At 34.5% G+C, this 14,953-nt stretch overlaps 1 protein-coding gene across 1 annotated transcript in view; it reads right to left on the bottom strand.

The window, feature by feature from the left end:
* Positions 1-9,356, bottom strand: part of LOC144445576 (potassium voltage-gated channel subfamily B member 2-like) — a 78,479-nt gene extending 69,123 nt beyond the window's left edge. The window contains exon 1 of the mRNA XM_078135184.1: positions 8,796-9,356. Coding sequence (XP_077991310.1) covers positions 8,796-9,356 — 561 coding nt within the window. The remainder of the gene's footprint in view (positions 1-8,795) is intronic.
* Between the last annotated feature and the right edge of the window lie 5,597 nt (positions 9,357-14,953).

Below are 14,953 nucleotides of genomic sequence, written 5' to 3'. Positions count from 1 at the left end.
TTTGTGCAACCATGGTATCGCTGTACATTTGAGAAATGTCAAGTTATTTTACTTTAATTAGTCTCCAAATTACAGAGGAACAAATGAACACATTTTATGAACATTTGTACTTGCATAAGTATTTTGTATTATTCAAACCCAATTCATATATATTTATGAAAAAGAAACTTAATTGTTGTATGATGAATTTTCCTACATATTTCAAATTCATTTTTCTTTTATACTACACAGAGTACTAAAACAATAATGTAAATACAATATATAAAGTTTAAATTTATACCTGATTTCAGGACATGTAGTAACATGTTAAAATTACTCGACATATTTTCAAAATAAAAAAATTCTACTCGCATCTAGTTAAAACATTATTGGAAGCAAATCTCAAATTTTTGCTGACATCTTGGCAGCATCGTTAGGGGTATACTACATGTACAATGGGCTGTTCTTGTGAGACACCAGCAAAAATTTGGGAGTTGAAATTTTTGCCAGACTCCATGATAAATACTCATTCTTGTACTCATATCATGTTTTCATTTGCTATTAGTCAGCATAATCTGGAGAACTATAAATGTCTACCCATATTGTAATACCACCACAGATAAAAATATGTGCAAGTTAGATGCAGTTTCATTGCATGATCATGTTGTGTGCTAGAATTGATTGTTACAAAGTATGCATTAGTCCATTGCTAGACAACATGCTAGCAAATCAGAATTGATTGTTATGATTATGCACTAGTAGTCCATTGCTAGACAATATGCTTGCAAATTATCAGAAAAGAAAACCATTCCGAAGCTACATAACAAACATTTTATTATTGGTTCATTAAATAACTAGGCAACAACAATCTTGATAGATTTTGAAATAATTTGTTCTTTATCAATTCAATGCATGCTAAACAGAGAAGACAATATTACTTATCATTAAGGAATCGCAAATTAACTGCGTCAATATTTTTCACTGTGATATCTTTATTGATGAGGTCTGTAAACCCTAGATTGAAAAGTTCACATTCAGTATTATACTGCAGATGAAAGCCAGGATATATTGTACAATGCATGTTTAACTGAAAAAAAACAACAGTCATGCATTTTAATTTCTGATCCTTGAAGCAATACGAGCTAAATAGTCATTCAAAACGCAGTACTCAGAATTTGGGCAGTAGGAAACATGAGCTTTATTTTCTGACCATCAACCATGAGTGTGTGTTTATAGCTTAAACTGGGAATGTTCATCAAGGTTGACCATGTGAGATTGTTGTTGTGCTATCTAGTTTAGAGGCTAGCTGAACACAACAGGATTATGATTGAAGAGAGTGTTGTTTATGATTATTCGACACCCTTCACTTGCAAAATGATCATAAATATATTAATTTATGTACATGTACATTGTATAATAGTCTTATGATAAATATTTATGCACCTAATGTTTTAGGTGCATAAATTGTCTACCCATGATATTGTAATACCACCATGCACAGATAAAAATATGTGCGAGTGCTGACTAAAAACATTCCTTTAACCTTTAATTCAAAATACAAGCAAAAAGAGTCAAATTCACCCCACTTTTTTCATATATTACTTTACATGTTAAAGTATGTGTAGGCGAAATTAAATTACATGTAACATGTATTTCCCAAAATTTTTCTCCATATATGAAGTAGAATGGTTCTTTCCTTACAGCCAGAAAATATTCCTGACAAAAGAGTTTCATCACTATAGTTATCTTTGACCCATACAGACATAATGTATTTTTTCCTGGTATTTTTCTTCATTCAGCCAAAGAAGTATGAGTGGCCTAAGGGGCCTTGTCACTACGAGTCGGAAAACTTGTACATGTATATGTATACCTTTTCGGACTGCATGAAGCAAATGAGTGGAAAATAATATCATTCTTCCTGGGTAGGAATAATTTATGAAAATCAGGGAAAATAATGTAGATTTTGAACATTTGGAATCATATTCAACAGCAGAGAATGATAATGAATTGATGTATGCATTATTATGACAAATGTTGACCCGGATATAAATCCTATGTTATTTGTTCAAACACATTCAACTAGGTGTTTTTTGTGTGTTAGGATAGCTATTTACTGATCACTTATAATGACAGAAGGGAAAATAATGGCCGACAATGTTGTAGGATTTTTGATGTGACATACATCACTTGATGTATCAGTAGTCAGAAAATAAAGGCATGGCTGCAGGGCATTTGTCAGATGTATGCAAAATTGATTTGTGAAAAATTTTTTAGTAATTTCAATTTTTAAACACTTTTGCTTCAGCCAAGAGTTGTAAAAATTACCATATATTCTGTATTTTGTTGATGTTTTGCAAAGTAGCTATATTTTGTGGGTTATTTCTTGGAAATTTGTAAAATTTGTTAAAGTTAGTCTCATAATCATTACAAAAATTGCAAACTTTGCAGACTGCAGACTAAAAACATCCCTTTAATCTTCGATTACTGAAACTAAAATGACTATTTAACATATTGGCCTCTTTTTACTCATTTCTTATTGGTTCAAAAATAGGTCAAAGGTCACACCATGGGTCACAATGTTACTCTACTGACCTAGTTTCATATGCAAATACCATGCTTACAAAAAGCAGTCACAAACAAGTTTCATTTATGATATACATGACAACGAAAATAAAAACTGATAACTGATTAATTACTTTGATAGTACATCTCCTGTTTTTACAGTATTTTCAATGAACAAATTGAAACCGAATACGATTGCGTGCTTACCACAATATAATGAAATTTCAAAATTTATGATCATTTTAAGTATACTGAGAAGTCCAACAACATATTATTGAAATAAACAAAATGATTTTTTTTAATCAAGTTATTTTAATGAGAAAGTGCCTGGTTATTTGCATACAGACATGGGATCCCTGCCATGTGTGTTTTTTATTAGGAGATATTGTGTCATCCAAGATTTGATACCATTCCTCACTGTCACAGTAATGACCATTTTAAGTAGAGTACAATTTATGTATTCAAAAAAAAGGTGAAAATTAAAACCAAGAAATATAAGGTTTTTTTTGAATGTAACTATTTTGGTGACAAAATACTTTGAGTTTGAATAAAAGGATAAGTCCAAGTTAGGTTAAAATTTCTGCTTTATTTGAATCTCGATGTTTTGACTTTGCACAGACAGTCTTTTTCAAGGGCTATGAAAATCTGGAGAGCAAAATACTTTCCTTGGTCATATTTGCATATCCGACACTTCTAGTTCTACCATGGCACACACATGAGATGTGTGTTTATGTAGTAAATTGCATCCAATTTCATAATCAGTGACCTGCAGTTCAAGGTTTTACAGTTAAATACACTGAGGATAAAATATACCAAATTTGTTTTAATCTTTTAAGACTTCCCTGTCATGTGTGTTGACAGTGTAAATTGAATACCTATATTGTATGGACTCTAGTCCAAAATATGAGTGAAATAAACCAAAAATTTACAAAAATTGTAGAAAAATGGAAATATTTTAGTGGGGGAATGCTTGCAAGGTATTGTATTTTGATATCTAGACATCCATGTCGTGTGTTGACAGAGTAGATTGAAATAATAATAACCGACATTGCAATATTTCTAGTCCAAAATACAGATAAAATAAACAAAAAATTTACAACAATTCTTTTTAAAAACATTTCAAGTTACTTGGTTGAAAAGTACTTAATTGTAATAATACAACTATGTATTTACATATCAGACATCATTTGCCATGTGTGTTTACAGTTATTGAAAATAATTACAACACTGCAGTGTTTTTAGTCCAAAATGGGGGTGCAATAACCGAAAAAGTACAATGTTTTTTGGAAAAATTGAAATTGTTTTGGTTGGGAAATTCTCAAGGTAATTCATAGACGGAGGGTTATATGGTTCATTATGATTGTACTTCAGACATCTCCAACCATGTGTGTTAACAGTGTAGATTATAACTATTGCAGAATTTTTAGTTCAAATACAGGCGAAATAAACTAAAATGTACCAAATATTTACAAAAATTTAAACTATTTTGGTAGGGAAATTCTTGGATAATTACGATTGCTCATCAGACATCGTTGTCATGTGTGATAACACTGTAGGTTGAAATAATTATAACCATTGTAGGGTTTTTAGTCCAAAATGGGAGTGAAATAACCAAACATTTACAAAAAATTTAGAAAAAATTGAAATTAATTTGATCGGGAAATGTTTGAATAATTATAACTGCACATCAGACAGTGTTGACAGTATAGATTATAGGGTTATCCTTCAACAGATTGTATTATCTCACCATTACATTATCCATCATTTTAAATGTATCTGTCAAAACATGATATTTAAATGAGATGATCAATTACTATAGTCAACAACCTGTAGGTTTTTTATCTGTTTCAAATTTGTCACCCCTTAAATTAGCAACCACATTGACAGCTGTCATGTGCAAACATTCAAATTCAGAAGACCATCTTCATGATGTATTTTTATTAGTTTTTTACTTGAAAGGACAAAAATAGGCAGTACAGTGACAGTATACTGTAACAGTACGTTACACAACTGTAGACTAAGTGATCACTTCTATCAATATTGTAATTTCTGATAAAAGCTGCCCTTGTAAATAATGTGGAAAAATGTAGTGATGAACAACCAGGCACAGTAAATGGAAATTTATGTATTACTCAATATAAATGGATATACCACATATTAGTTATATTACTATATGAAAGTGTTTACAGTTTTCTATTTTTATAAACTGGGTTCAAATTTCACTTTTGGGCTTGGCACTAAAATTTATCCAAGAGAACTGTGTCAGCTACAATTTTTCCAAGGCATTTCATTGGTGTAACACCAACAGACTAGTTAGTAGTTATCACATTATAACCCTGGTAGTCAAAAATACTTGTATGGTAGTCTGTATACTTGACAACTGATAATTTTGAGCTCTGATATTTTGATAAAAACCTTGGATATTTATGTTTCAACTTGTTTTCATATATATATACCAACATGTTTAAATTTATAACTACACATTCAAGTGTATTAACTTTATGGTACTTTTTTCCCATATTCACCTAAATTAAAAAATACAACCACATTTTAAACGCAGTGGTTCAAATATTCTGATATGCTGAAATACTTCTCTACTATTCATTAATAATACTATAGTATGTACACTAGATTGATGTCCATTTGTAAACAGATGTGAAACAGGTACAAACTGTACAGCCAATTCAAGTTGTCACATTGGATGTTGATGTCATGTCAGGCTTTGAATACTTGGTGATCATTTATCATTACAGTTATGTTGAGCGTGTATGACATAAATTAGCTGACAATATTACGAACAAAAATTTTGAAAAATGTCTTTCTGGTTCTTAGTATTACCAAGGTTCATAACACTTCTTTTATACCAACATTTACAAGCACAATTTTTTACAAAACTAGTATTCTATACTAGTTAGGTTCATGATTATTTGTAACAAAAAAAAAATTTGCTAGCAGTTTTCCTTATTTGCAAAAAAAAGATTAGATGAAATAGCAACTAATGATCATAATTCTGAATGCATTTGAGCATATAGGACATTCAAATGAATCTCACTTTGGTGGTCTGAGATTGAATGAAGTGCATGGACAAGCTGTACAACATACATATTCATGAATAATAATACATATTCATGAGGAAACTGTTGAATATTCATGAGCAGTCCTCCCTCAGAATGCTTGACATGTTCAGATCTTCTACAGAGTTGCTTCAGGCAAAGACATGTAACATCTGTTACAAGATTTCATTTGCCTTATTATTTTCATGTTTACATCTCGAGTAGAAAATCATTGCAATTTATGCGTGTTAATATTTTAACATTTAGTTTTCTTCCGTTTCACTTATTTGTCTTTCATTTTTAGGGGAGAGGAGTGGTGTCATGTATATGTATCAGTGTGATTTGGGAAGAAATTAGTATATTATACTAATTTTCTTAACCATAGACATTGGGTTGACCATTAATATCACTGATCTATAGTAAGGGTGAGGTACACCATACCCCCTATCTTGGTAGGATTTAACACTATTCAAACACCTGATTTACTATACTGCAGACATTAAATTGGTTCAGCGAGTATATATTCAAGTTATATCTCTAGACTACATTAGTATATATATGAAAACTATAATGTACATTTTTACAAGTCAAAAATGACCACACAATGATTCACAGTTTATTCAATATAAGTTACCATGGCAATATTATGGTTACAAATTAAGGAATGACCCACGTTGAACTCAACTTGCAGAACGTGGAATAAGAAATACATAATTCATGATTCCTTCTTGGAGTCAAACTACGGTATATATATATTATATACATGACTTTGTTTGCCTTCAAGTTCAAGTAAAATTTGCACTTTCCCATACATGTATACCATAAATGTGAGGTATGGCTGAACCAGTGTAATATAGCAGGGGAACTATAAATCTAATTAAACTCTGATCTGAGAAAATAACTTAATAGGGAACTTGCAATCCAGACTGAGCATGCTCAGATGAAAAGGACTATAGGATTATCTGTGGTTATCGTTACAACTTATCAGGAGCTACCGATGAAATAAACCTCCCATACTGGTCAAGATAAATGTGAATTGATCATTCGTGGTTATAAACAACACAACAATATTGTTTACAATACTAATTGATTAGTATTTATTATCACATTTCCCATGATGCAACATTCAACATGGCAGGTTTGCAAGTTCCCTATTGCTGTATATTTTAATTTACCTCTATTTCTAAAATGTACATCGTCGTTTCTTTTCAATCTACTGGGCATATAGGGAAGGTGGGTACGTTACTCCCACTTGAAAACAAACAAACAACAACAACATACCATGATCCTTCCTACCTCCATGAACATCATATCGGAATTTAATACAATTGGGGAACTTTGATACCTAACTTTTAACTGCCTTTACAATGAAAATCATAAACCCTGAAACAAAATGTTGCCTGCTCGAAAAAAATCTCATTAACATTGCTACATTTTATCGTCTGGCTACACATCATATTCTTACCAACAGTGTTTTGTCAATCGTCTGGCGTGACAGACATCTTTACCAAAGTTGTGACACATTCTTTGCGTGTGCTACCATTATCTTAGGAGATCATTGCCAAATTTATATGTCACTGGTAAACCTAAGGTTGGCACATTCTTTGATATTTTTTCGACAATCAATTGACTAAAATGTATCAATTGTAATTCAGGTCTTGTCACGCCAGATGATAACAGGTGGAAATATTATTCAGATTTTTGTTTAGCCAGACGAGAAGATTTACAATATTGAAGAGATATTACGTCTATAGCCAAAACGATAAAATATAGCAATGTTAAATATTAATGAGATTTTTGTTGAGCCAGGTGATGTTTTCTTTCAGGGTTTATTATTTTCATTGTAATACCTTGGGTAAGATGGTTTGCAATCTTTGATTTAATTAGTCTGATTCAAGGTGAGCTAACATTTATTTATAAGTGTGTTGTACATACTATTATGCCATGATATCAGGATGTCAAGTTCACAACAGTATTTAGAAGGTCAAATCTACATGAGTATTGGGGTTTCACTCCACAACAAAAGTTACATTGTACATATGCAAAGTATATCTGATTTCTCTCATTCCGATCCATTCACAGGGTTTACTCACAATTGTGTTTTAAGGGCAGTACTAACACACTAAAATCTACATTATTGCTAGTAGTTTCCCCCTCCCCAGTCATTTTATTGGGGTTCAATCCTGCCATATTTACAGTACAATTAGATGTATATGGAAAACTATGCATTTTTTAGCTGACCTGCTTGATTCTGTTTACAAGTGAATCCAGCTTTCTTTGTACATAGTACAATGGCTAATTATAGAATCTGAACATCAACAGTTCTGACTGCTTTGGAATCTCTATTGTTAGTATCCAGGATAGACAATGGATGATGGTCACTGATAGGTAACTGATAGGTAAGTAACTGTATACAGTTACATAATGAGATTTTTCACAAAAATATTATCACACAAATACATTGTACTCAACAGCAAGTACAAATGTATATAGTGTTTTTATACTACACTTAAATCACAGATTTACAATTATGCAAACGTTAGTTGCCATTCCATACCACTGCTTCCAGCCCATGCACAACAAGAGTTTTGTTGTTGTCCTAACAACGCTTTGGTTTATGATGATCATAGTAGTGAAGTGGGTATGTAAAACGTGATGGGAGACTCCAAGTGCATAGCTACTAGTAGTAGTACTAAAGCATTGACGTGTCCCTAAAAAACACATACAAGGAAGTCCCCACGAAACATTATAATTCCAGTCATCTTTTCTCTCTTCCTAATTTCTGTTGTTTAGCTCGTCTTCATGACCTATTGTTGTCTTCAGTTTGTTTAGTTGGCTTCTATTGTTCTAATAACAATGCTAGCGATGTCGAGTGCCGAGAGATAAATACCATTTCATTTACTGATGACCCCCTCCCCACTACAACTGCCTCTCCGAGTCTCACGGCTTTAAATACATCAAATAGTTAGACTAATGGGGTGAAGTTGAATCAAGCTGGTTTAAAAAACAACGACAAATTCCTTCGGGGCAAGTGGTGGTACGTCTGACAGGGATTTTTCAACGCGCGTGTGTATGGGGTCCAACACGGGTCGTTACAATACAATGAATGAACGCATTGCATAATTGCATAGTATCGCGATCTATTGTGTCTGTCATAATGGCACACTAGTGTTTACAATTTGATTTACTAGCACTACTTACCCGAGCTGCTGATGACGAATTTGGCTTTTCCATGAGAGCCCATATTTTTCTCCTTTTATCAGCAAAACAGTTGGCCCCAAAGTTCTCCTCGGCTCTCTCCTGTAAGGAGTCGTGTATACGTTGTTGTTCGTCGTGTAGTTGGTCTTTCTTTTGGTGATACCTATGTTGACAGCATGTTTCTAGATACAGTTCGTCAATACCCCAGTAGTCAAGTTCGTCACTGAACGACACAGGACACATTTCCTCTATGAGATGAAGTTTTCCTGTACGATAGAAATTTAAAATAGACGTGAAAGAGCCTGGGTGCCTGTCAAAGAAATACTCACTGTCCGAAAGAACGTAATCGTCGCATATAGCCATGATCATTTCATGTGTTGTACATTCTTTCAATCTCCCAAGCCTTGAACGAGGCAGTCTGCCGAGCGTTTTCCACATAACTTCGTGGCGAATCCCACCGACGTTGATTATGACCCTCTTGTTGATGGCTTTGCTCCGCATGATCGTACACGGATCAGGCGGGAGCGATGTCATCGAGCGGGAGCATCGGTTACTTGACTGCATGATGGCCGCGACGTTGAGACTGTGTACGTACTCTCCAGTATCCCGAGCGCTGGTGAAGCCGCCGCCGACGACTCCGTGGTGATGAGCACCCTCTCTCTCGTTCTCAGGCAGCGCGGCCTGTTCAATGTTTTGCAGGGAGGGGCTAAGTAATGCTGTGAGAGCAGCCAGGGTGAAATCGAGTTTATTATATATCAAATAATCAAATTAGTTGACACACGGCTAGTGTGTGAAAAAACCAAATAAATCTCACTCAAAGCACCAGATTTCCCCACAATTCCTGATTCGCAGTATTGTTTTCATTCACATATGTCCCTATGTTACAATTGTACTTTCATCAAACCACAAACCGCAACGTTTGTTGCTCCCGTGTAAAATACAGTCTTTAGCATTAACGAAGCAGCATCGCACCATGTCTTGTCAATACAACAATCTGATAATCTGCGGCAATCTTCGGGAGTTTATCGGATGACATCGGAAAATTTTGTAATTTTTCTTGTACGGTTGAGCAAATTTATGACAAAATTAAAACTAGTTGTTGCGTTTCATTTACAACGATATGTCACACAATATACATACCGTTACAAAAGAACACACACACCGGATCATATTAAATATCTATTTTTGTAAATTACCTATAAAGCTATCTGCTGATACATTTCGACCTTTCACCTTTTGAACCACGACTAAATTAAACGGTGATAATATCCTGTCTCAATATCGAAAAACAGAAAATAATTATAAAAATTCCGAATAAAATGTTCTGGGTTTGTCTTTAATTAATAACGCGACGGTTTTAACGTCTTGAAACAAGAACCCAATCCATAATTTTCACGTCTTATTCGCATTCTTCCGAAACCGACAAGATAAAAAAAATGTACCCGTATTTTTTTCTCCTTCGATGACTTGCTCAAATATAGTGCTAGCACAAGTAAGCCAGGGTAGCCTACTCGTATCTAACGACGAACCCACCCCCGTTCGACGCTAGATTTGAATGATAATTTCGCACACAATAATGCGCTTGAAAATGTATGGACAATAAATAAGCTATGAATAATTCACGACAAGGTACAAGTGAATATTACGATTCATGATAAGAACTTCCATCAAAGTGTAATTTCTCCTCAGTGAGCAAGAGTCACTATTAGCATCAACTCCTGAATAATCTATTTTAGGCACAGCCTCCAATTGTACGCCTGGTTGTCAGATGAGAAAATAAAAAAGCTATTCCTCTGATGGTGTGATGTCAGGGTACATTTAGACGACGTTTCCTCGCATGGTTAGTGATGTCATTGGCGAGAATTTGTCTTCAGGCAAAAAGCATCGGTCACACGTAACATTTCCCTGAGACCATTTACATAGATCGCATCATTCCAGTTCATATGACAGCAAATTGATCATCAATACCAGGACTTCTGCGTGACGCGTGAATGGATGTCCCCAAACGTCAAATGATGAGTGACGCCAGAATAAATTTCAACGCCTTGTTTTTTCTCTTCTCTCGTACCCGCCACCAGCAAAACAGTATATAGGTTATTTGCAAACAAAACAATGATATTAGTAGGGACTGATGTTTGAGATGTCTTTTCCACCACCACCGTTGTTTGGTAACATCAAACTCACACGACACACAAGATGCAAGTGAACGGACGTACTCCCTCTCTCTCTCTCTATTGTTCTATATTATTCATGGCCCTATCGCCAGGCTAACACACGTGCGGGAGGTATGACGTCAGCACCGTATTCATGATAGAAATAGCGTGAATAAATGACATAATTAAAGTCGGAATTTTAATATTGTCCATCAAAAAAATACCAATGTAATATCATTTCATTTGGTGAACTAATGAAAATAACGACCACACTGAAGAATTTAACAATAGACAGAAAATAGCGGCAACAAAAGCTGTAATAATATTATATTAGATATATTGTACGAATGTGTATTTCATATCATTATTTTGGAAGATTGAGGGCGCCGTACTTCGTAGACATTGATATAAATCATCGTGTTGGCCTTCGGGTGATGGGTTGCACTATAAACGTCATTAGATATGTCAGAAAATTGATCTGACCTGAAAATATGAAACCCAGACGTCAATGAATCTAAAAAGGCGACATAATGACGTCATTTGGAAGGTACTTATACATGAGAGTTCCCCGTATAAAGTGTGAAAATCAATATTCATTGGATCGAAGATCGTGTTTTCTGTTTTGATGACGTCACAAATATATGCAAAATTAGGTACATCGCTACGTAAATTGGTCATTAATATGGACGATGCATAATATAGCCCTCCAAGCCTTCTATTTTTTTTCTTAAGAAAGGCGAATTTATTGATTAAATCAAGCTACAGTCGACATTATTCTAATCTGCGCATTTGCCTAGATATTACCATGTAACGATATATATAACGATGGCTTAGTCTTAGCAAAATGTGCACAATCACCGTATATTCAAGTCTACTCCCTCTTGTTGTAATCATACCACGGTGGACAATACAAATGTAATTGTGGGCCCAAAGATTTAAAAGCCATGCTTTAAAGTAGAAATTAGTGTGAATAACTCACCACAATATATCTACTCGCCACACAACTTACTCGGGTTGATTAACCCGTAAATGGTTTCTGTATGCAATAGAGAACGCGCGATTTAATATTTTCTGCGAATTTTGTGATTTATACACGTAAATGTATCGCAAACTTAGGGGTCTGAGTTTTCAATTTTAGTCACGACGACTACCATTACTCATTCTACATGACTGCATTGTAACACCACGCTTAGTTTACCTCTTTCGAGGTGGAGCACTCCTAACTCTGGAAATTTACGCTACGATGTTACGGTAAAATCGCGAACATTGTGAAATTCTTCTTCATACTCTGTAAAAGAGATGGCATAGAAAATTAATGTAGAACTAATTGGGGAGTTGAGAATGTTGAAATCGTGCTGTCTATTTTTTATATAACTGATTCTAGATACTAGTACTCAGTAGTGACAATATTGACGGACTTAAAGCTTATAATTAGCAGGGGTGTTAGTTTAGTGTGCACTAACACGTTCGTGAAAAACTACCGAGGTAACCTCGATTTCGCTTTTGCAGTACTTACCTGTGAAACTGTCCAATGAAAATATTAACATTTTTAACATTAGTTTCCACTCCTTGATACTTTTACTGCATTAAAATAAATCTTCACAAGATAAATTAACTGTAAATAAGTGTGTAATATACTAGTATTACTGGCATTATGAGTATCAGACAATTGTATGTACACGTATGACTCTGAACAAAGCCATGAGGCAACAATTCTGGTATCTATTAACAATTGACTATCATGATTAAAGACAATATAAAAAAGTTCCGTCAAGTTCTTGTTTTTCAATATCTTGGATTAATACATATTCAATACAACACACAGAGAAATACAAACAGTAATAACTCGATCGAATCGCTCTGGAATATAAATATTTCTGCAAGTTCAACATATATGAATGACAACTAAAATACGTGAACTTGAGATTAGGGAATTATAATAATGACTGACAAAAGTCGAGGTCAAGTAGATATTAGGTCAAGATAGTATTTCTCGGTGAATGTTGTCATGGGGACAAAAAATTCATTCAGCCACTATTCCATTCTGAGTCTATAGTATACAGTCTACATATGCACAGTGGAAGCCGCCAAATTAGTCGACGTCACGTCTCTAGCCGGGGGAGGAGCAAAAAGTTATAGAGGTTTTTTACTTCAATCTTTAGGTTCATAGTTCCAGTTTCGTACAGTTATATTTCAGCATTACGTGAGTTTATAAGTTTTGATTTAATATTTGCACAGTGTACACACCCAACCCAGCGATCATGTTGATATGTTGTTTCTCCTCCAAACCAAGATTAAAGGGGAAACCCTGCTGACAAAGTATCTCCCCAGGTATACGTTACAACCTAAGCTAATATGAGACCTCGCTTACAAAGCCCACATCTATTTGTAAAGAAATCGTTCCATTGTAGTATTTTAATGTAGTGTACAATACAATTGTGCATCTCCAGAATGGGAAGGGGAAGGGGGACACTGTTTACTTTCACAGAGAAAAATCTACGTCTAGCATTGGGAGTAAGGGCTATAACAATTCTTGAGTTCACTTCTGGTGGGGGCATACATTTTGAGAGCGCGAAGCGGGGGGGGGGGGGTTTAGAATAGCTAATTTTATATTTTATGTAAGTATTTTCATTTGCCATTTTAATGTAAGATCTAACAGTATTTGCCTGAGAAGCAAGCCTAGCCGAAGATTTAGATTGTTTTTGTATTCATTTACTCTTGAACAGTATAAAGTGTGAAATGTGGCCAGTAACTATAGTATGGTCGTTCATATATTTATATGTCTGAATATACATTGACTTGGACCCCTCCAGATAAGAGAGTTGATTTGTTGTTTGTACTAAAATGATAATACTGTCTTTTAAAACTATTGCATATGTCAATGAGAGTCAAACAGTCAAAAGTGCACATGAGCAAGTAGAGTTTATTTTCGACAATTTGAATTTCTTGAAACATTTACTTTCGTCGAAAATTGGAAGAAAAGCTCGTAAATCACCAAAATTTTCAACAAAAATGAAAACTTATCTGAATAAAATAATGTTAACATAAAATAGAACATGTGTATTCCTTCGAAATACTACATATAAATAGTTAAAGATCCAACCCTCTCCTCACATCACATCACATCACATCACATCACATCACATCATATCACATCACAACTAACAACTGCAGTGGTGGGGTGCCAAAAAATCATAAAAGAAATGCAAAGAATAGATAATAGAAGATTGGTCATAGCAACATTTGACTCTCCCCTAAATCGATTTCATAAAATACTACACCCCACACACCCAACCAAAATTCTCACCCCCCCCCCCCCCGCCGCCGGCCAAACTCCACAAGTATAAGTGAAGACAAAACAACTATTTTTAGCCCCCCTAGTTCTAGTACCAAGCCACCCTTATATGGTATAGTAATGATTCATGTGTGCTAATTCATGTCAGTAAATTCATAAATAAACTACACAGTGATAACGTTTGAGCTGCGCCATATTTCAACTCACCCGCCCTGCTTTTTCTTTTTGTAGTTCGATTTCACGCAAAGAAATTATCTTGACTAGCATGTCTACTAGGTTGATCTATCACTCAGCTGCATACTTGTCGTTATATATGTAGTTCAATGAGTACAGCGGGGTTACAGATCCACCTAGTAGACAAGCTAAATTATGATCGAAGTCAAAATGGAGTTTTCGAATGAAAAGAATGCAAATGCAAATTCGGGAACGGATAATATAGGGATTGTTTGTTTGTTTGTTTGATTGATTGATTGATTGATTGATTACTGATTGATTGATTGATTGATTGATTGATTGATTGAGTGAGTGAGTGAGTGAGTGAGTGAGTGAGTGAGTGAGTGAGTAAGTGGTTGGCTGGTTGGTTCGTTGATTGATTGGTTGATGGATGGATGGACTGATTGATTGAGTGATTGATTGATTGATTGATTGATTGGCAGATCGATATATCGATTGATTGGTTGGTTGGTTGGTTGATTCTTTAGCCGTTCGATCTA

This window comes from Glandiceps talaboti, chromosome 14 (genome assembly GCF_964340395.1).
Source record: "Glandiceps talaboti chromosome 14, keGlaTala1.1, whole genome shotgun sequence".
NCBI lineage: Eukaryota > Metazoa > Hemichordata > Enteropneusta > Spengelidae > Glandiceps > Glandiceps talaboti.
Note: the sequence above shows the minus strand (reverse complement) of the source record. Positions and strands in the feature narration are given on the sequence as shown.